This window comes from Pteropus alecto, unplaced genomic scaffold (assembly GCF_000325575.1).
Source record: "Pteropus alecto unplaced genomic scaffold, ASM32557v1 scaffold40, whole genome shotgun sequence".
Classification (NCBI taxonomy): domain Eukaryota; kingdom Metazoa; phylum Chordata; class Mammalia; order Chiroptera; family Pteropodidae; genus Pteropus; species Pteropus alecto.
The window spans coordinates 635,236-659,142 of NW_006431919.1; the positions used below are offsets into that span (position 1 = coordinate 635,236).

A 23,907-nucleotide genomic window follows, 5' to 3' on the forward strand; every position below is an offset into this window, starting at 1 on the left:
TGTAATTGCACTTTTTACTGCCAGCCTCAGTGAAGTCATAAATAGGTTATAATAATATATGGCCTCTTGTTTTTGCAAGTAAGTACTAAGGGATTTACAAAGAAGGGAAAGGAAAAAGTAAGTGGAAAGCTGTCTCTGTCAGTTCTATAGACTGAAGGTAAGTTAAGAGCAAAGGTGGAAATTGAGCTAAGAGAAATTATCACTCAGAATAATTAGTTGGGAGATTGAATCTCTAATCAGGAACCCGAAATGTAAATAAGAATTAGGAATTTATTTTGGAAACGTTTTACTTCGCTGCTATTCAGTTGTATATTCTGGGAAATCCGAGGTTTCCTGGTTGTACAAAATGTTATTTGAAAAGTGCTTACCATATAAAATTCATACTGTCAGTGTTTCAACTAATTATATTCTGTCTTGTCAGTTCTTAATGGTTACATTCCCACTGCTGAAGCAGTGTAGTATAGTGGGGAAAGCTCGGGACTTGAGGTCAGAATACTGGGTGTCAGAACCCAGCTGCACTACTTCCGGGTCGTGTGCTGTTGGGCAGATCTCGTCCTATCGTGCATCTCACCTTCTGTTAATCAAGAATAATAATTTATCTTGCTTGAAATGTTGTAAGCCTTAAATGAAGTCCCATATGCATATGTAAAAGCATTTAATAAATAAATACTATATAAATAATGCTTATGTAGAGATGAAACGAAGGGGTATTAATACACGTATGGTTTCGTTTTACCTTAGGGCTGTGCTCGAGTTGGCCTGAGTGCAGGCACAGGAATCGGGGTGTCCTCGGCCCTTGTAAGCAACCAGAACTCCAACAATGACAATGATAATAATGCCCAGAATAATGCCAACATCCATGACAACAATCATCATCATCCAGATGACTCAGATGAGGAGAACGATTTCCGGCAAGATCTACAACCAGGAGAGCAGCAGTTTGCAGCCGACGGTAACCCAGACCTTTTGTGAGCTCCAGATGGAAATGGTTTTTTACTTCCGATCATATTTCTCTGACTCTGTTCCCGTCTCCCCCTATCTAATTTTGTTGCTTTACACTTTGGGATTCTAGTTGACAAGGCAAGGGGATGGATGAAATTTGATCGCTTGTTTCAAAGCTAACTTTGTAATACCTCTTGTCCATAGATTCTATAAGGGACTCGTAGATACTGTGGGAATTAGAGTACAATGAGCCTTAGAGGCCTGGTTTAACTGAGATTTAACTTTCAGGATTTGGGCAAAGGAGCATCTTTTTAACATCTCCCCGACCAATAGATCAGTACATTGAACTTGAATGTAGACACCATTTTTGGATGTTCTCAGACTGAAAAAAGGAATACCAGTCACATGATAGGCGTTCTCTTGAGCATCTTTCACATTTTACTTTTCATTATTTAGTCTTCACAACCACCAGCAAATTAAGTACATGAACTAATAAATAGTAAAGACCTATTGGATTTTGTTTATGTAATCATCCATCCATCCAGTTCGTGAACATCTGCTGCATGCCAACTCATGTGTTTTTAGGCTTCATCTGCCCTTCTGTTGATGAGTGAGGACAGAATGAGATTGTTTTCTTACCAGATTTTCCACTTTCCCAGTTGACCCTTAAGAACTGGAATGGAAATCTCTTCCCCCTTCATTTGGACACAGTAACTCATGGGAGGTAGGGAGCCCTGATGTTTGTAACTGCTTCTGTAATGAAAGTGTACTGTGTACAGAGCATGACTTCCTTTAGGATCACTCCTGAGTGTGCAGGTCCGAATCTAAGAGTTATTAATAGACATTGTCTTCACTTTCACCTCACACGTTCTCTGCATTTTGGTTCGTGGCAGAGTCATCAGTGACTCTTAAAGAGCTAGTGTTCATTTCTCCACATTCATCTTATTTGATATCTCGGCAGCATTTGTCATTGCTCACTTCTACCTTCCTGAGATATTTCCTACTCTTGGCATCTCTGAAACCATTTTACTAGTTTTCCTCCTATCTATTGGACATGCTGCCTCAGTTTCCTTTGCTTGCACCACCTCCTCTATTATGTTTGTTTTTGATCTCTCTAAACATTTTCTCTAGATGAAATCATCAGTCTCATGGCTTCAGTAGCAACTGTATGCTAATGAATTTGAAACCTTAATTTCCAGCCTTGATCTTTCTACTTTTTGAAATATTGCAATTATATCTAGCTTCATACTTTTTATTTTCACATAATTACTCTTAAGCATTTCAAACCTGTGGCTAAATCTCTCCCCTGATACTCTCACTCCAAAATACAAAAATATAAAAGTACAGAGCCAGGGGGTGCTAGGGGTGAAGGATGGGGAGTGAAGTCACATATTACTTCTTTGCCTTGTTTTGTTCCCAAGTGCCATCATATTCATCACTGGCACCGTACGGATCTGGACTTCAGAAAATGCAGACTGTCCGTGGGAAACTTAAAGCAGCCACAGTACAGAACTTTCAAATCCTATGAATCCAGTTGTGGTTGGAGTTGATGAACTGGACAGATCGTAGACGCTATCAGAAAGTTACATGGCCATAGGCTTCTCAGTATAGATTGGGGAATGCCTTCCATTGTGAAATCATATATTGATGCAGCAGGGACCAAATGTGCAACAACACTGTGTTTGATTTAAGAGAGGATAGCGGAACTCATATCTAACATTTGAAACTTAAGGTTTCAGTTTATGAGAGACTTACGTGCAGACCAAATACTTGAGGTACAATATTGTCAAATATGATATCTACAAATGCAGTTCAAGGCTGAGAAGCAAAGGAATGAGCTACATAAATGCCAAGATCAAAGAATTACAAAGCTTCAACAAGAGGAAGACTAAGAACACTAAAGATAGTGGCAGCATTTGTAGAGAAATGAAGATTGGCATAAAACATTAGATTCTACTGGTCTCTCCAAGTTGGCAGTATGTTATTTGTATTTATTATTATATACATACCAACTTGAGTCTTTTAAATAAAAAATAAGGAACTGGAGAAAGGCTATGTGACTTCTGATCAAAACCAGAAATAGAATTCAAAGAGATATATACAAAAACAAAAAAACAGAAGAGCAAAAAAAAAGGAAAAAAAGAGTAGTACAGGGATTCAGAATAAAAAGGTTCAGTGAGAATTAGTGCTAGTTGAAATGACTAACATTGATGTTTCCACTCTTTAGTTGCAGATTTAACAGTATCGTTAAAATTAGTTTGAAATTGTTACTGACATGTTGACTTTCCTGAATGTAGATTTTTAAAACGTATCATGAATGGCCCTCTGCTTCGTTCTGGGCAACTCCAGAATGAAGTAGAGCTACCCACTTTTTATTGCCCTGTTGTGTTTAACTTTATCAGCTTACATTAACTTGGCTTGTCTCCTTTAGAAGAGTCTTTAGTTCTTTCAGGAACTGGATCTTTTTTCTTTTGGTTTTTTTTTTTTTTTCAGTTCACTCAAATGGTTGCTTGGTTGATTTCTCAGCAGTAGTTACTGAGCATCCTTAGGCACTGAGGATACAGGGTGAACAGGGTGGCTGAGCTATAAGTGCATAGGGTAGTACTGCTGTTGTCTTGACTCTCACTGCTGCCAGGCTCACAGGCTTAGGTTGTGAGGGGCAGCTGGATCGAGTGCCTTGAATACTGACTTGAGGGATTTGGATTTAATCTTATAAAAAGCTGGCAAAGCCAGGAATTATTTCATTTAGGGTCCTTCTAGAAAAGTGACCATTTTATCTTTAGAATAATAAACTGATAGAAGCTTTAGTACATATAGTAAACTGATTAAAGCTTATCGGTCTGAAATTGTTCACTGTCCTTATCCTCTGGAAAAATATAAGTAAAACCACATTCCCACTCAGTGATTGGCACTGAAAACTGTAGTGAAGACTTCGATGCAAATAAAACATCTGAGTGATATTAAAATACTAAAAATGTGCGTGGTGTATTTTTTAATAATCCTTGCCACACACCAGCCAAAAACAATACCATAGCCTCTAGAGAGTAGGAAAAGAAACATACAGTTTGAGCTTACCTGTTCAGTACATTCTGGTTTAGCTGGCAGATACTACAAAACTAACTCATGTATGATTGTAAGGTCTTCCAGTAGTTGGCTTTCACTACCTTCAAACAAATAGCGTCGACGGAGACAGTCGCCCCCTACAGCCGTCCTCGGTAACTTCTTTGGAAGTGAACACGGTATTTTCTCATTCGTGTGCCTTTTTCCTTGCTTTCATCATACAGTGATGGACTTTCTCCAGCAAGCGATCCTTTCTCATCTGTGATTTCTTCTATAGGATGATTGGACACTCCTTATTAATATTGCTAGGAAGCATAATTATATGCTCTTCCTCCAGAGTGCGCCTAATAATCATGGCACTGTTGCTTTCTCAGGGATGCCAGTTTTGCCTGCCATTGTGGTTTTTTTAGACTTCTCTTGGTTTGACTTCAACTGTTTTTATTTTTATTTAAGCATTGAATGAGATGGAAGACATGGTGCAGGAAGATGGAGAGGTGGTGGCTGAGAGTGGACATGAGACTCCAGCACATAGTCAGGCAGTTATTCCTGTGGATGTTGACGAGGAACAAGCAGGTAATCATGTGACTTCCCACGTTCATGGTTCTGAAAGCTAGGGCCTGACTCTAATGAAGATAAAACACTGAGGATGACTTTTTTTTGACATTACAGCTAATGATACATTATATGCTATTTATTATTTAGGCCTATATTATATTGATATTCTCCTTGCTACATGTTTATATATCTTATTATGAAAGCTTATTATTGATTTTTTGTAACTGTAGCAATAGTTCCTCTTTCTATAAGTGACCTGATTAAGTGTTCTGCTTGTCTTCTCCCTTCATTTTGGTGGAGGAGAGGAGCAGTGGACAGGCTGACCTGATTTACTAAATGAACCAAGATCTGGTCTCTGCTGTTGAGTGCCTTCTGGCAGGCTATAGTCAAAGCCCTTAAAGATTACCTAATACAACACTTTGTTTTACAGATGCAGAAACTTAATATTTTTTTTAAAAGTTTGAATGTTTTGCTCAAGACCACTCAGCCAGGGATCAAGGAAAATAGCTGGAATTAAAACTCAAGTTATCTCAGTCCCGGTCTGTTGTCAGGCTACCTTGTATTTGAATTGAAATTATCTTTACCCTTGTTTTGAATGTCTTACAGATGCAGTCGTTTATTCAACAAATAATTATTGAGCGCCTACTGTGTCAGGCATTATACATTGTAACAGGAAAAAGACAGGCAAGGTTCCTTGGAACTTACACTTCTTTGAAAGGAGTGACTGTCAGTCACTCTCCAGAATTGGGTCATGCGAGCTAAAGGTTTACAGTGTGTACTGCCAAGCAGATAAAACATTTGTTATGTAAATATAAATAACCAAACTGTAACATGCATGCAGCCTTTCAAGAACTTTTCTGCGTCTATGGCCATGCCACCCTGAACAAGCCCGATCCCGTCTGATCTTGTGAAGCTAAGCAGGGTCGGGCCTGGTTAGTACTTGGATGGGAGACCACCCAGGAAGACCTAGGCGTAAAAAAAGATATTACACGTAAGGCATTATTTAAAGTTATGAAGAATTTCTCACCTTCATAGGTTTAATGTCTAATTGGAGAAGCAAAAAAAAAAAAAAAAAAAAAATTAAGAAAAAAAACTTTTCTGCACTACATCCAGTAAGATAGATCTGCACGCAGTTAAAGGGTGCAGGGAATTCTCACCAGTTCCATAGGTGTATCTAAGATTCATCTTTATAGATAGACCTGTACGCAGTTAAAGGATGCAGGGAATTCTTACCAGTTCCATAGGTGTATCTAAGATTCATCTTTATTTCTTTGCCTTCATTTGTGCATTTGCAAAATTAGAAACATTGCCTATTTTTTAAATTACTATGACTGTTATTTTGGTTATTTTAGATTGATTTATGTGACTTTTTCAAACAGTAGAGGTCCTGAAGGAGGATGCCACATATCTATTTTAATTTGTTTTTAGAAATGCACAGTGTTTGTTGGCATATTAATCATGTTTAATGTTTAGATAATGTTTTACAGTTTAAGTGCTTTTACGGTATGTCATCTGGTACTATATTCCATTGAAATGAGTGGTCAGGCAGGCTGCATAGAGCCAAAGCATCTCTGTGAGCACAGATCCCTGGAGCCAGTACTTTGAGAGAGAGCCTTTCTTGGGCAGAAAGTAACTGTTTGGTCTGTGCTTTTTGTTTTAGGACCCAGTGGTCTTCAACGTGTAGTAAAACCAACCCCAATTACTGTTCATGACTCAGAGAGTGATGATGAGGAAGACAGTCTTGAACTCCAGGAAGTCTGGATTCCTAAGAATGATGCTCGGCGTTATTCTGAGCGTGAAGAAAAAAACGGAGAGTCGGCGCAGTCCAGGGAATTGTCAGGTGAGAGATTATTTTGTACTCTGACCTGTTAGAGTCATGTGAACTGACACACTTGACCTTGATAGAATATGTGTCCCTCCTGCACCTTGTGTTGCAGTTAACTCTCCTTACTAAATGTGACAGGAGACCAGAAAGGCAGTAGTCCAGTTGAGAGGGGATTCTGGGTGGTGCTATCCTGGGCGAGTGTAGCACAACAAAAATATTGTGGAATCAGGGCTCAGGGAAGAGAAGATGAGGATTGTGAATGCCACGACTTTAGGCAGTTGTGGCATCAGGGGATCAGGGATTAGCAAGAGGCCTGTGCCTCAGGTAAGGAACAACTGCTGAGTGGAAACAGCATTCCCCAGCGGATAATCTGTCCAGTTGTGTTTAGTGCATGTTGGTGGCTAGTGTGGTGCTTGAGGGAGTTCTTATTGTCCCTTGCCTCCCTTTAAATTTAGTCAATAGCCTTCAGCCATTTGCCTCACCAAGAAACTATAATTCTCTTAACTTTCATGCCTTTTCCTTGTCTTTCCTTCCTTTATGTTTCTCAGAAGCATATGCTTACCACTTTCAATGAAGGATGAGGTTTTTTAAAACTATCCATTCAATTTTCCTTGGGTACCCTACTCCTTAATATGTTTGAGTGTTCAGTATGCATTTAACACTGAACCTGAAATATATGTGTGTGTGTATATATATATATATATGTAACACTTTCATGTATGGAAAGCTCAGTTCTTTAGACTTGGAATAATTTACTAACCATTGACTAAATACTCAATTCTTATTTTACTCTTTTTAAGAAATCCATATATGTTTACACTGTGGTTCAGGGGAGCTTTTATGGAAACTAGAATTTAGGAGAAGTAGTGTGACCAGCTGATTAACCTAACGTTTCCTAGAAAGTCAGTTTCTGAATCTAGAAACTAGACCTTCTGTGAGCCAGACAAAGCCTTATTTGTTTAAGTCTTACTCACTGTGCCCCAGGCACGGTGTCAGGGTGTGGCGTTAGGTGCTGCGAGGGATAGAGAGATGGGAAAGTCATGATCTCTCTCTAGGGAACCTCTAGTCTGGTGGAAGAGTTGGGTCAGAAACATGTGCTATCACAGGGAACGTAACATTACTGTGGCTCGGGTGGGGGTCCAGAAGAGAGTGAACAGAGGTCTAAGGCTGAAGAATTGGTGAGAAGGTCCCGCGGTAGTAAGGCGGGGATCCACTCAGAGAAGAATTGGGCTGGGATATAGAATGTATGTAGAGGGGACAGGAATGGAAAGTTAGTGTGGAATTAGATCATGGTGAGTCTTGAAAGCTGAGCTAACGAGTAGAAACCAGGTGAGCACTAGGGAGCCATAGAGAACTTTCAAGCAGCTGAGTGATGTGGTCACCATTATACCTTAGGAAAATTAGTGTACATTGTTTCCTGTTCCAAATTTACTCTTGCCTTTTGTCCAGAATTTGTACTGAAACCTTTTCTTTTCCTCGGGCCATTCTTCTTTTTCTGTAAGCAGTAAGTGGAAAAGGCAAGACTCCACTTCGAAAGAGGTACAACTCCCATCAGATGGGCCAGTCGAAGCAGTTTCCCCTCGAGGAAAGCAGCTGTGAGAAAGGCTGTCAGGTCACCAGTGAGCAGATCAAAGCCGATATGAAAGCAGCTAGGGATATTCCTGAAAAGAAAAAAAACAAGGATGTTTATCCCAGCTGCAGCAGCACCACCGCCAGCACAGTGGGAAACTCCAGCTCACACAGCACTGCTTCTCAAAGCCCTGACTTTGTAAGGACGGTGAACAGCGGCGGCTCTTCCAAGTGGATGTGTCCAGGCAGTGTGTCTGCTCCCCCGCTGGGTCAGAGGACTCTGAGGCCATGGAGGAGGGAGATGCAGAGAGTTCTGTCTGCCCCAGATGCTGCTGTCACAGGCCCCAGGAATCCCAAAGGAGAACTAGCAGGTGTTCTGATGAGGAACGTCCTTCAACCAGCCGAGCCTGTGTTGTGAATGGCCCGGATGGTACGAGATCCGCCTTTTCCTTTAGGACTCTGCCACGAGGGGGGTCTTCAGGCCCAGCACATGATGAGAGGACTAATGGGAGTGGCTCTGGGGCTACAGGTGAGGACAGGAGGGGGAGCTCCCAGCCTGAGAGCTGTGACGTGCAGTCTAATGAAGACTACCCTCGGAGGCCCCTAACAAGGGCCAGGAGCAGACTGTCCCATGTACCGCTGGTATCTGAGTCAGGTATGACAATGCTGCCAGGACTAGCAACTGCAGGTTAGGACTGAGGAGGGCATTAGCTCATTCCGTAGGTTTTCTTACATAAAGCCAATTTGGCATACTGAGTTCCCTCTGGAGTTCTGTGATCATACAGATTTTGACCCAATTTTTAGCAGTGGTAGCGGGGAGGGATGGGTGGGCAAAACAGCTTGTAAAATATCCAACCCAGAAAAGCTCAAGAAATTTCTAAGAAAAATAGAACTCTTTATATTGATTGACCCTAATTACAATACTTGATTCTGATGTCTGTCCCAGTACATAAACTCTGCTCCCATGCCACACTTAGGGAAGTCTTACTCTCAGTGAAGTTTTAAACCTTAGCCAAAGAGAAGGGCTTGAAGTTGCTGGGGCTGGGGGAACACAGCGTATGGGCACACCCCTGCATCTGCCTCCGCAGTACTTAGTAATTTTTTCTGAAGTCTAGTTTTGCTTCCAGTTAGGTTTGCCAGGAGACAAGCAGGTAAGTAAGTAGTTTACTGAGAATTATTTTGGTGTAGATGTACTTAAAAAATATATATGTGTATATAATTTCATTAATATTTATAATGTGTATGTCAAAGCATTGGGTTGGGTTTCTTAATCATAATTCTGTCTGTATATCTGACCTCCTTTTTAAGTCATTTCTTCTGCCTTTATGACTACCTACAGTGAATAATAATATATTTTAATTTTATCCAAGTCTCCCTCGATTTTCAGCCCCAGAACAGAGTGGATACTTTTTTATGTATTAAATAGATCTGATTGGATCTCATGGAGTTAAACTTACAAAAATAAGCTTTCATAAGATAAATATGAGAGCTTAATTATATGCTAATCGTAGTAGCATACATTCATTAAAATATCAGTTTGATTTGAAGATTTCAGAACACCAGCTCTGCCATATGATGAAAATAACTTTTCCCAGCTTGAATTTTAAATGTTTTATCATCATTTTTTATACAAAACCTAAAATTTACCATTTTAACTATTGTGAAGTGTTCAGTTTGTTGGCATTAAGTACATTGACAGCCATCACCATCATCCATCTGGGCTTTTTCATCATCCCAAATTGAAACTCTACTCATTAAATAGAAACTCCACATTATGACACCTTTTGCTGCAGGGTTTTTTTTTTTTCCCCCCCCATATTCGTAAAATCAGATCTTTGTGTTTACCTTTGATATTTTTATTTATTTTTATGCTGTGGAAGGCCTTCCTACATCAGATAATTGTTCACTTTTCATTCTTTGATTCATTTATTTGTTTATTTTAATTCTTTAATCTGTGGGAATTAACTTGATTTTTTTATTCCAAATTATCACCTGGTTGTCTCAATACTTTGACAACTTATTGTTTATTAACATCCATTATTTTGAAATGCTCTTTTATTATGTATGTTAGACATACTTAAGTTTATCTCTGGGCATTCTATTCTGTTCCAGTGTTCTGTCCTCTTTCATTGTCAAAATTTCCTTCGCTGGTCATACATTTATCATTTATTTTTATAGTTGTGTTTTATAATCATTTTGGCAAACTCTAAAAACAAATCTTGGTTTTTGTTTGTAATTCTATTACATCGATCAGCCGAAAAGATTATTGTCATTTTGGCAGCACTGAGTCTTCCTATTTAGAGAGTATTTTGTCTCCAGTTATGTCTTATGTCTCTTGGTAAGGTTTTATAGTTGTTACATTTGGGTGTTCTGCTCTGTTTTGTTCTGTTTTTAACATAGATCTTTTATATTAACCATTGGGGGCTTTGATTTCTTTTTTGCCATGTGTTCTGCTGTCCCCTTTACCATTTTCTTCTGTTTCACGACTTGAACTTTTTCTTAGGTTAAGTAGTTCCCTAGAATTTTTTAAAAATCTCATTCATGTGGTGCTTTTTACTTTTTAAAGTATATTACATCTGTTATCTTGTAATTTTACTTTTTCAATTTTGAGAAGACTTCTTTGTATGTGGCTAATGTGTATATAGTAGGTAAATTATTTCCTAATTTTTTTTCCATACAATATAAATGTCTGTTTACTTTCAATAAGTCTTTCTGGAGAAAGGTCAGAGTGCTGATTGAATGTTATCCAGGGCTCTTTTGGAAAGAAGAAGTTATTTGGGTGGCTTTCAACTTGTTATTTTTAGTCTACCATGTTTTTGATATCTATTGGCCATCCTACTTTAAAAGTTTTGAGGAGAAAAATCCAACCTAATAAAGGAACAAACTTGATTGAATGTTATGCGGTTTTTTAAAATCATTTTAAAGAAAACATTTGAGTTTTTCGTTTAGTTTTCAATTTATGGCCTTATATACTGTTAAAACCACGTTAGAAGCCAGTATAGTTATGTGTCTTGTGAATTCCTCTTTTGGGAATATATGCCTGCGGGCTGTTCTTTTTATTCTCATTGTATAATACTTTATAAGATAAATATCACAAAAATAGCATTGGATTGTCCAAGAATAGCATTTTATTTGTATCATATGGTTCTCAAAAATACTAATCTCTTTTCCTGACACCCCCAAGACTGGATTGGTCTGCTTTTCTGTATTTCTGTAGCATCTTCTACACCAATGTTAACCACACTATGTTGTAATTCTGTGTTTTACTGTCTGTCTTTCCAGTAGACTATGAGCTCCATGAGGGCAGGGACAGTGTCTGCTTGTTCGCCATTATATTCCCAGCTTCTAGCACAGTGTCTTACATGGTATGGGGCTCAGTGAATAATTGTGACCTTTATAAGTTGTAGGAACCATCATATGAGGTATGTTGATGTTGGGGGACGTATGAAGTCACTGAGAATTGTCCCTAAACAAAATTGTCCCTAAACAAGGAGGGAGGCATAAGAACATGACAAATTGTTTTCCTTTCACATTAAGAAACCTTTGTTTTTCAAGGTTATCTACATGTAAAGTGTGACTTAGTTTTATAACTTTACTTAGAAAACATAAACCACCAACTTGGGCACTGTGGAGAGCAGGAAATTTAACTTTGAACCTCATAGTCTAATAAAAGGGGAAGGGAGAGCCATCCAGCAAGATGAGAAGTTTGAAAATTGGGTCAGTCATAAGAGGGGAATGCTAATAGAAGATTCTCATTTGAATACTGTCATGGAAAGAATGGAAACTGACCTGCTTTTTGGATGTTTGTTTTCTGTTTTGCGGTATGGGGAGAGGAAACCAGGACCTGTTAATAGCAAGTGTGTGCATTTTATCTGTTATGCGAAATGTGCTGAATTGAGACGATTCCTCGTCAATGAAGATAACTAGATTTTGCATAAGGTTCCTTCAGGAATACTGTGGAAGGAGGCCTTCACTGTGTGGCCTAGGCCAAGAATTCTCATGTTTTTCTAGAACCCCAGTGGTCTGCTTGGCTTCAGGGTCTTTGGAAGGAGTTTGATGAGTAGAACTCCTGGGTTCCCTTTAAAGCTTCAACCAAAGCAGCTGCTTTTGATTATTTTGCATAGTAAGATTTCACAAAGATTTCAGATGGTGGAGGAAAGGTTGTGGTGTGTAGAAAAACACTTGGACTAGATCCCCAGAGTTCCTATCTGACCCCAAGCCTTTGGGAATTTGCAATATTTGCCTCTCGTTTGCCTGTCTTTCTTAGTAATCTTTCATGTTTGAAGTTACAGAATCACCAGTGGAATGTTGTGATCTAGTGTTGGTATCTGAAAGAGCAGTATGGTGGGATTTTATTCATGAAGGTCAGTCAGATTTCATTCAGTATATGCTCTGCTACAGAATGATTATCAAAAATGAGGACAGTGACTTAGTGTCTTACCTTGGAACATATATGTGCTTAAGTTTTAGAGATGAATTTAGAACTCGTATTTAAAATCACAATGTTTGATTTCATAATTATAATGTTTTAGAACAGTACTAGTTAAATGAGTTAGGGCCTAACTAACGAGTTTGACAGATCCAAGATTGAAGATGTTCTAGCATAGCAACTCACACCAGATCGCCTAGTTTTGCTCCTAGTTCCACTACTTACATCTTCGGAAGCTATTTTACCTTTCCATGTCTCAGTTTCCTTTTTTGTAAAATAAGGAGAATAATAAATCTATCTCAAAGGGCTATTATAAGGATTAAATTAGTTTAATACAAGTGAAACCCTTAGAAAAATTACCTGATATATAGTAAGCCCTCAGTAAATATTTGCTGCTGTTATTCCACTTATGTATCAGCTATGCATTCATTCATTCAGGGAATGCTGTGTGCCATTCATTAAACGTTCATTTTAGCTCATTGCTAGTGGCTGACGTTGATACAAAAATGAAATAAGACAGTGTCGTTGCCTTCAAGGAGCTCTTAGTTTAAATGGAGAAATAAAACAAGTATACAGGGAATTACAGAACCATATGTAATGTTTGGGGATCCAGGCGATTCGGTAGAGCAGGTGGCATTTGAGATGGTCTTTTCGGGGATGGGTAGTTTTTCAAAAAGTGGTGTCAGGGAAGGTGTTCAGGGCAAAAGGAGCTAGAATGATTAATGGCTTCAGAGGCATTGGCGGTGGGAGATGATTAGGATATGGTATGGAGTAAAATTGAGAACAGGTGGGGCTAAAGCACAGCTCCAAATATCAGGCATCAACATGCATTTATTAAACAGTAGTCGACAATTTAAAGTAGTTTAGCAGGAAATTGGTGAGTTTAATCCACCAATAGTATTTAGGACAGATTGAGTGACGAGAGATGAGAATGGTAGATTGTTGGAATGACCTAGGAATAAAGAAAGGATATTATGTCTGATGTAGATATGGAGATTGTGGAGGGTGATCTTGTGTTGGAATGGTCAGTTGGGAATAGCAGGCTGACTGGATTCCATTGGGAACCAAGTTGTAGATATGAGAGTTCCCTTGGTAGAGTTTATACACATACAATTGAATGTTCTCTTGAAGGAAAGAAAACAAGGTTAAAATTCGCGTTTTCCTCTTGCTTTTTCTAGAGGTTGCCAAAACAAAGCCACGCCATGCCATGAAGCGGAAGCGGACAGCAGATAAGTCCACCAGTACCAGTGATCCTGTGATTGAGGATGACCATGTGCAGGTGAAGGAAACAGCCCTCCTTTACCCTTCAGTCTGGTTAAGGTCTTGAATAATGTAGAGGAACTAAAGTTTCCGCCTTTATATAGTGTCTTTGCCCTACAGAGAAAAAGTTGGTAACAGTGGCTTCTCAACTTGTGCCAGTGAAAACATTTAAGCTTAAAAAAGATATACAGAAAGGGATATCTAACTTAAAATTTTTTCTTCTTGTAGGTCCTTGTATTAAAATCCAAAAATCTTGTTGGAGTCACTATGACCAACTGTGGCATCACAGATCTGGTGCTAAAGGACTGTCCCAAGATGATGTTCATTCACGGTGTGTATTTAGGCCCCGTGACATACAGGAGCATCGTGAACAAGTTTAAAAAATTAAGGACTCATAAATACTTCAGTAACATTACTATGTTATTTTTTTTTTTTTGAAGGAATCATTATGTCGGGTTATTTCTAATTCTGTCCTTGCTCTGTAGTTTTCAAGTGATTACTCCATAGTTTTCATGAGGGACCATGCAGAGACTAGGTTTTTTTTTTTTTTAAATAGCCTCTCCTCTAGTTTCCTCCAGTTGATAATTGTACCTGACGTGATAGAGTAGATTCACCACACGGATGGCTTTGCAGTCAAGTAAACCTCAGCTTGAACCTGGCTTCTGCCATGTGCCAATTGTGTGATGTTGGACATGTTTGTGTGTAAATGTTTTTGCAGGGAGTGGTGACTGGGCCTTAAAAGTGCTTACCCGCTTTGGATTTGTTGTGATTAAACACAACCTCAGTTCATGGCATGTTATTCTTAGTCCAAGGCCCACTTTTCCTCTTAGTTTCATTTGTCCCTCATTGCTAGTCCCATCGGCTCCCACCACCTATACTCTTGTATTTAACATAAGTCCTTCCAGTGCATCTTTCATGTATTTACTTATATACATATCTATCCCTGAACAAATAGTAGGGTAACATTTTGTGTGAGCTTTTAAAATCTTAGCTACATAGTATGTCCTGTAGATGATTTGTTTATTTTACCATTTTCACTCAGAATTGTATTTTTAATACCTATCCATGTAAAATGATGAAGATTTGACCCGTTTCTTGCCTTGGGCAAGTTATATATTCTCTGTGTTCATTAGTTTTTCAGTCTATAAAATGTACATAATTATGCTTACCTTATAAAGCATTTGTGAAGGTTAAATGCAGTGATTGATGTGTGGATGTGTGTGTGTACATACACATATACACATACAGTAGAGGGTCTGATCTCTAGTAAGAGGCTAATTTTAAATTTATTATATTAGTATTGCAGAAAGATATTTAGGGGCTTTCTTTTCTTTGCACTTCTGCCATACTGATAGTGAACAAAACAAGAAAATCCTTACCAAACACTTTGTCATAAATTAGGAGACTCTCAGAAAGGAGAGAGAAAACTGAGATTTAAAGGAGACTGGCTGGATCATTGGTATATTTACACAAACACATGTGGGTGAGCCATTCATTAAAAGGAAAGGATTAAATAACAGAACAAAACAAAACAGAATTAAACACTTACCCTCTCCTGAATTCTAGAAAACACCAAACCTGGGGTCCCAGACCCCATGTTCACCCTTAAGAAGTGTACTTTACTCCATTCCAACCAACGAGGTCTTAAAACATCTAATAAATGACTTCCTCCTATTGGAGTTTCCTCCTGGAACAGAACAGGGGCCCTTCAAAAGCTCAGAGATCGTAACAGCAGGTAGTGCAGACAAGCTTCAGGCAGCACTGTAAAAGCTTTCTGTCTGCGCTCTGCTCTCTGAGTTCTGGGGTTTAACTCAACCTTTGGATTTTGCTGGTTGACTTCTCATTCCTCCTTCTACTCTGAGCTCTTTGGGAATCAGGCTGGTTTTCACGTCTGCACTCGACTCTTAATGATTCTTCTCATATCTTCTCTGACCTAGTGATGGATCACATGGCATCAGGCCCAGCCTTTTGCCCTTAAACTAAATGATCTGGGACAGAGGACCTTGAATAAGTAGTGTGGTCCCTAGACGCCAGCTGATTAAGTTAATGGTGGAAGAGATGACTAAATGAGATTAGAATTGACCTTAGCCGTGTCCGTTTTGTAGCAGAGAACTATTGAATCCTTTTCACCATGTAGTCCTCTCTTTCCTCCTTTCCTGTCCCCATCACAGCTTCCCCTTTCTCTTGTCATGTCACAGAAGGAGAAAATGAGTCTGAAAGCCAGGGGACTTGATTAGTGTTAAAACATCAAGGTTAGTTACAAGGCAAGATGGCTTAGAAAGATGAAGACTTTTTGGGTCAGAGATGTCACAGAACATGTCTTTACGAAGAAAAGAGGAAGAAGATATTTTTCTGAACTTGGTGTACTGTTGCGGCGTTTAATATATCACAATTACTTTGTCACCTGCATTTCATATGTTCAACAGGAAAACTATTTAATCATGTTTCATACCAGCACTTTCACCAGAATTTTCTGCAGCGATGGAACTGTTTGGTCTGTGTCTGTCTGCACTGTTTGATGTGGTAACCACTGGCTGCATGTGACTGCTGAACATTTGAGCTGGGGCTAATTGCTTGAGGAACTGAATTGTTAATTTTATTACATTCTAGTTAAATTAACCTTAAGTAGCTGCAAGTGGCTAGTGGCTACCATGTTGAACTGTACAACTTTAGACCAAAGTATCCAAATATTTCAGGGTATTTTGATTTTTTTTTTTAAGGTTCTGCCGTTATACGCATGATAGAAATTAAAATCAATTCTGCTTATTTCCTGTGGGTGAATATAAGATAATATATGTGAATTATTCCAGGTTTATTTGACCATTACCCATAGAATGGTATAATTTAATAGTTACCATCCTTTATTCTTTTCAATAAATACTTCCTAAACAATACCTGTGTTTAGGCAAGTCATTCTGTGGGACGTGGATTTTTTGCCAGTAAAATCTTGGATAGGAAAAGGTATTTTAACATCCCTTTTAGCATTTGGGTGACCACCTTCTTTTGAACAGGACGGAATCACATTTTCAAATTATTTTGATAACTGTCAGTTGTACTTTATGATAGTATGTAACTTTTGTTAAAGATGTCTATTACATCTACAGTATTTAATGCTAATAAAAGTTGTGCCAGTCCTCCAAAGATGATTCCAGATAAGCTATGTGTTGCTCTTTTATTTTGCATAAATTATTTGTAGAGTTGACCGTTGTTTTCATTTTGTAGCTACCAGGTGCAGGGTACTAAAACATTTAAAAGTGGAAAATGCACCAATCGTAAACAGATTCGACTATGCACAATGCAAAAAACTGAACATGGATCAGGTACTAGACCAGATACTGCGGATGCCTCCTGAGAGAAACCGCATCATATACCTACGCCCAATGCAGCAGGTACCGAGCTTGGCCCCTTCCTGATGATAGACGTATATTTTTTTCTTAGTCTTTAACCTTTTTGAACTTGGCATTTATTCATTTGCTCAACCTATAGTGATGATTCTTCAGATTGTACAGAGTTCTTTTAACCAAATTAGACTGCCTTTGCCAGTCTTCATTAGTGCTTCTCTGCTAGGTTTTTGTGGGGTTTCAGCAAGTTAGATGATGAGTACAGTTATTATTCAACACGTTTTTCACACGTATTAGAAGTTGTCTGGTTAAGAGCATGGGCTGGTTTCAGACTGCCTGATTCAAAATCTGGTTCACTGACCTATGGCATATTAACTTCTGTGTCTTAGTTTCTTCATCTGTAAAATTAGAAGAGACAGAAAAGTACAGCTGTTGTGATGGTTAAATTAACACATGTGAAGTGATAGAACAATTGCTGGCATGTAGTTAGCAATCATGATAGCTGCCATTATCATTTTCATTATTAAGAGTAAACATTTTATTACTTACATGAACAGAGATTTTAGCTGAACCTCTTCTGTTAATCATTTCACAATATTTGCATGCCAAACCAACATGCTATACACCTTAAATTTATGCAGTGATGTATGTCAATAATTTCTCAGTAAAACTGGGGGAAAAAAAGAGTAAACATTGTATGTAAGACTCTGTGCTTAATGCCAAAAGAAAGTTTAAAAGAAATATTAAACAACATTAGCAATCAGCATTTGACCTTGGCCCCAAAAGAATCATTTTGACAAATTGTTGAGTGCCTGTAATGGATTGAGGCTGAAAAATACACAGCACATCATCCTTCCCTCAAGAAGTTTGTCTTTCTGAGAAGGAGGTAGACGTGAAAGCCACTGAGATGGCAGAGTGGGATTGCATAACTAGAGGTAGGAGGAGAGTATGAGAAGAAAGCAATGTGAACAAAGGCTCTGAGGGGGCGAGGAGCTGGAATCGGCAGTGGTCCAGTTTGAACAGGTGCATGGTACTACACATCCATAGTTCTAGCATGCAGTCACTGAACCTATGAAAAACATACTCAGAAGTGGATTCCTGGGATCAGTTAACCTGATTCTAGGTTCTCCATTTTAGTGGGCATTTATATAACAGTGAAATGTAAATCGCTGAACTTGCTAGACAGGAGAATTTGCTAAGCCTCACTCCCAGCATGGCAAGCTGTGTTCAGGACTGAATGTGACTGTTTGCTTTTCAGATCAGATTTTCAAATGAGCCAAATATTTTAAAACGTAGGTCCCCAGGAAAGATCGTTCAAGCTCTAAGGCATTCTTTTCCCTGGTCCAAGCCCTCTCTTTGAACATCTTCCACAGGTGGACACGCTAACACTGGAGCAGAAGCTGTTCAGTGGTCCCTACCCCTATCACATCTGCATCATCCACGAGTTCAGTAACCCTCCTAACGTACGGAACAAGGTGCGCATCCGCAGCTGGATGGACACTGTAGCCAACATCAACCAGTAAGTGCCCTGTGTCCCGGAAGGCTGCCTCAGTCATTTCTCCTTGCGTGAGCTTCCAGGAACAAATTGTAATTATTCTTTATTTTAAATGTCATCTGGGCTTTTTAGGCACTGAAACATAAGAAATAGAACATAAGTGAAAAACTTGAGGGAATAAGGACTTAAAACTAAAAAGTTTACATGTATATTTGTAACTTTTACTTTCAAATGTCAAGAAGAATTCCAAGAACTGGTGTACATGTACATTTGACATTGTTTCTTCACCCTTAGGGCACGGACAAAATACAATTAAAAACTGCAGTGCTTTACATCATCAGAGAATTGGACTTTTTATGCATTTGTTATATAAACATTATATACACAAGACATTTGATTAGAGAGTGGCTTTCTTTTTTTACCTGGTATGATTTTGAAGATAATGAAAGAAGTAAATTTGACCTGACTAGATATACTCTCTAGTTCGAGGGTATTCTTCTTCTATTAGGTACTTACTAGTTCGAAATATTCATTAGAATCTAGGCCAGACATAGTTTTGACAGTTCCTTTCTACCCCGCAACCCAACATTATTTCCAATTTGTAATTTTTATTTTCTTGTTTCCAGAGAGCTCATTAAGTATGAATTCTTCCCAGAAGCCAGGCGAAGTGAAGAAGACTTAAAGAAATACCCCAAGTACCCCTGGGGCAGAGAGATCTATACTTTAGAAGGTGAGCAGTTACAAATGGTTGAAATCCAAGTAGCTGTAACTAACTAGATACAGAGACATGTCTTGGGGAAGACAGAAATGGGAACCCTACAATTCACCAAAATAATGGATGTTTTGAATATCTGCAGGTAGCAGGAACCAGGTATAAATCCTATTCTTCCTGTATGAGTCTTTACGATCCCTAAAATAATCAGAAGCAGTGTTGAAACACAAAAAGTAGAAGAAAATTGAAACTTGCTATAGTCTGAGAGTTAGAAGTGACTTGAGGGCACCTGTCTCAGCCTCTTTGCTTTGTCTACATGTATAGGCAGAGGATGACCAAGATCACGTGACCAAATAGTGGCAGAGCTAGAATTGGAATCTATAGCTCCTAGTGCAGTGCTTTTTCAGCCACGAAGGATGAAAGCACATGTTATAGTCTTACAAAATACTGCGTGTTTGGCCCTGTCATTACTTTCACGTGAGTAACACTGTTCCCCATCTTTTAGGTGTTGTGGATGGTGCACCGTATTCAATGATTTCTGACTTTCCTTGGTTGAGATCACTTCGGGCAGCAGAACCCAACAGCTTCGCCAGATACGATTTTGAAGATGACGAAGAAAGTAATTATGACCTGACTTAATTTGTATTCTCTAGTTTGAGTATATCCTCTGTGTTAGATACGTATATCTTGTTTGAGAATTAGGAGCAGTGCAGCTTTTAAATCACTTCCCATATAAAGGTTTTTATTTACTTTCTGTTATTGTTTGGTTCTTCCCTGCAAAAAACATTTCTACATTTGTACGATAGACAGTCACTTGACCTACCAGGGGTATGTGAAGGTTGGTGGGAAGGATTCCTTCAGACAGATTTTCCTACCTAGATTTTATTACCTAAATGTTTATAAATTTGTTAACTTCTTATTGTCAACTATATTGTTTCAGATTTGTTCCAGTTATACCAGTTCTTTTTTGCTACTTATGAGCAGCTTTTTGTTGGATAGCATGTATGAATTTATGATTTAGGTGTAGATACCTGGGGAGAAACTTGAAGGTAATTTTGAATATAGTTCTAAGTTAGCACACTTGAATATCCATTTGTAGGATATTTTTTAAAAACTATTTTATGAGGGGCTGCCGGTCAAGATGGCGGAGTAGGTAAACACTGTGCTCCTTCCATGACCATATGAGAATTACAGATAATCTACAGAATAACTATCATTGAGAATTGCCTGAGGTCCAGCTGAACAGAAGTCTAATAACTAAGGACATACAGAAGAAGCCACCTTGAAACTGGTGGGAGAGGTGGAGACATTAAACAGGCTGGTCCCACAGCCACATGTAGCTGTTAAAAATTGGGAAGGATATCTCGGTTTCGGAGGTCCCCCCTGAAGAGCAAGGAATCCCAGCCCAGTGCCAGAAAGGGAAGTCCTCATAACATCTTACTGTGAAAACCAGCAGGGATTGTAGATGAGTGAGACAGAGGGCGGCCGGAGTTCCAGGCATTCCTCTTAAAGGTCCTGGGCACAGACTTAATGACTGGCTCACTTGCTCTGAGCTTGAGGGCTGGAGGGGCAGTTTGCTTGCAGACAGAAGTGCTGGCAGACACCCTTCTTCCTTTGTTGAGGCCTCCCCTTTCCCAGTGTGCAGTTGCAGGCACCACATCTGAGTCTCCTTCAACCTGCCTAACACCGTTTGCCTCACCCTCAGGGAACCACTGTAGTCACAGCCTGTCCTCCAGCTAATCAGCCTGAGAGTCAGTCCCTCCTATTTATGTGTTGTCAGCAATCAAGGCTCTGCTACAAATAGGAGAGCACACGCAACCCACACAAGGGACACATACCTAGAACGCCCAGCTCAGGAGACCAGGGCGACTGCGTCACTGAGCCCCACAGGACACTTACTACATAAGGCCACTCTACTAAGACCAGGAGATAATAGCAGAGTTATACCTAATACATAATAACAAACACAGAGGCAACCAAAATGAGGAGTAAAAAGAACATGTCTCAAGTGGAAGAATAGAACACGGCTCCAGAAAAAGAACCGAACAAAATAGAGACAAGCAGTCTACCAGATGCAGAGTTTGAAACACTAATTAAAAGGATTCTCAGTGATCTCAGCGGAACTTCAGCAAAGAAATAGGAAACATAAAAGTGGAGGTAGAGGAAAGAACCAGTCAGAAATGAAGACAGTAACTGAAATGAAGAATACATTATAGGAGTCAACAGTAAATTAGATGAAGCAGAGGAATCAGTGATTTAGAAGATAAAGATAGCAGAATACAATTGGAACAGCAAAAAGAAAAAATCCAAAATGAAGATAGTTTAAGGGGCCTCTGGGACAACATCAAGCACACCAACATTTGCATCATAGGGGCCCCAGAAGAAGAGAGAACAAGGAATTGCAAACCTATTTGAAGAAATAATGATCGATAACTTCCCCAACCTGGTGAAGGAAATAGACATACAAGCCCTGGAAACACAGTCCCAAACAAGGTGAATCCAGAGGCCCACACCAAGACACAGCATAATTAAAATTCCAGAGGTTAAAGACAGAGAATCTTAAAAGGAGCACAAGAAAAGCCATTAGTTACCTGCAGGGAGATTTCCCATAAGACTGTCAGCTAATTTCTCAACAGAAACTTTCTGGGACGGAATAGATTAGCACAAAATATTCAAAGTGATGAAAAGCAAGGACCTACAATCAAGATTACTCTATCCAGCAAAGCTGTCATTTAGACTCTTGAGGACAGATGAAGAGCTTCTCAGACAAGAAGAAGCTAAAGGAGTTCATCACCACCAGACCAATATACAAGAAATGTTAAAGGGACTATTTTTAAGAAGAAAAATTTAAAAATATAAATAATAAAATGGCAATAACTATATATCTGTCAAAGTGTTAATGGATTAACTGCTCCAGTCAAAAGACCTAGAGTGATTGAATAGATAAGAAAACAAGACCCATACATGTGCTGCCTACAAGAGACTCACTTCAGATCAAAAGGCACACAGACTAAAAGTAAAAGGATGGAAAAGATAATTCATGCAAATGGAAATGAAAAAAAGAAAAAGCTAAAGTAACAATACTTACACCAGACAAAATGAGTTTAAAACAAAGGCTGTATTGTTACAAACAAGGACCCAGAAATCCCACTTCTGGGTATTTATCTGAAGAAACCCAGAACACTTAATTTGAAAAGACATATGCATCCATATATTCACTGCAGCGCTATTTACAATCGCCAAGAGATGGAAGCAGCCTAAGTGCCTATCAGTCGATGAATGGATAAAGACAAAGTAGTGTATATATATATGGTGGAATATTAGCCATGAAAAGGAATGGAATCTTGCCTTCTGTGGTGATGTGGATGGGCCTAAATAGAGGATGTTATGCTGGGGGAAATGAGTCAGACAGAGAGGGACAAATAGAATATGATTTCACTTATATGTGGAATCTAAAAAACAAAATAAATGAACAAACAAAAACAAGCTCATAGATACAGAGAACATTTTGATGGTTGCGGAGAGGTGGGGGTTAGAGGTATGGATGTAAAAGGGGAAGGGATTAAGATGTACAAATTGATAGTTACAAAATAGTCATGGGGACGTAAAGTATAGGATAGGGAATATAATCAGTAATATTGTAATTATGTATGATGTCAGGTGGGTACTAGGTTTATTGGGGTAATCACTTTGTAAATTATATAAATGTCCCATCACTATGCGGTATACCTGAAACTAGTATTGGGTATCAACTGTAATTAAGAAGTAAAAAATTACTTGAAAAATGTAAGGAAATGGATTTCAAAAACCACATGTACATATACGTAATTGATCTCTGGTGCATTTTCATCTCAGGCCTTTAACCACATATGCTGTCTTAGGTATCACACATGGTATGTAACTAAACCAATGGGGACCCCTTCCATGAGCTATACGTATATCAGTGGCATTACATTATAGTACTTAGGCATGTCTCATAGACCAGCTTACTCAGAGCGACTTATCAAATGGTTCTGATAATCATACGTTACCCCTTTTCTTTCTAATTTGCAAGGCACCATCTATGCTCCTCGAAGGAAAGGGCAGCTGTCCGCAGACATCTGTATGGAAACGATAGGAGAAGAAATTTCAGAGATGCGTCAGATGAAGAAGGGCGTGTTCCAGCGAGTAGTGGCAATTTTTATCCACTATTGTGATGTCAACGGAGAGCCAGTCGAAGATGACTACATTTGACTGGTCCTTCCTGCTTTCCAGCTATTCCAGCAGAAAGTGGCTGGGGCCATCCAGTTGCCAGAGAGCGCACAGGGACCCGGGGTGTGCGGTTGCAGGCCCTGGCTCCGTTTGGTATATAGGAGATGTATAAGGAACGTTGACGTTGTATACAAAAATTTGTACATAAAGGAACTATACAGACACTTCCTAAGTACCAACTTTATATCATATGTTTATACAAGTTAATTTAAAAATTCATTTTAATGAAGGCAGATAATTGGAAAGAGTTCATTTTTCCTGACGTAGTTCATAAAGTGTCACTTTTTGGCTGAGCCCCATTTACTATATTCTTAATAATCACTGTCATCCCCTTAAATCTGTGCCTTTTTCTTCTTGAGCGAAGCAGTTTTGAGTAAATCTGTTGAAGAGTCTTTGTGTCTTGTGTGCTTTTTTTGTGTTACTATTAAAACACAAACTAAACCCTATAGTCGGAGGTGGCTATATGTT

At 38.9% G+C, this 23,907-nt stretch overlaps 1 protein-coding gene across 1 annotated transcript in view; it reads left to right on the top strand.

The window, feature by feature from the left end:
• The window catches only part of FBXO38 (F-box protein 38), a 47,313-nt gene extending 23,892 nt beyond the window's left edge, over positions 1-23,421 (top strand). The window contains 12 exon segments of the mRNA XM_006906368.3: positions 742-952; positions 4,456-4,575; positions 6,218-6,397; positions 7,888-8,178; positions 8,181-8,381; positions 13,559-13,659; positions 13,869-13,971; positions 16,863-17,029; positions 18,355-18,500; positions 19,103-19,206; positions 19,694-19,807; positions 23,243-23,421. Of these exon segments, the coding sequence (XP_006906430.1) occupies positions 742-952; positions 4,456-4,575; positions 6,218-6,397; positions 7,888-8,178; positions 8,181-8,381; positions 13,559-13,659; positions 13,869-13,971; positions 16,863-17,029; positions 18,355-18,500; positions 19,103-19,206; positions 19,694-19,807; positions 23,243-23,421 (1,917 nt within the window).
• Positions 23,422-23,907: the final 486 nt, after the last annotated feature.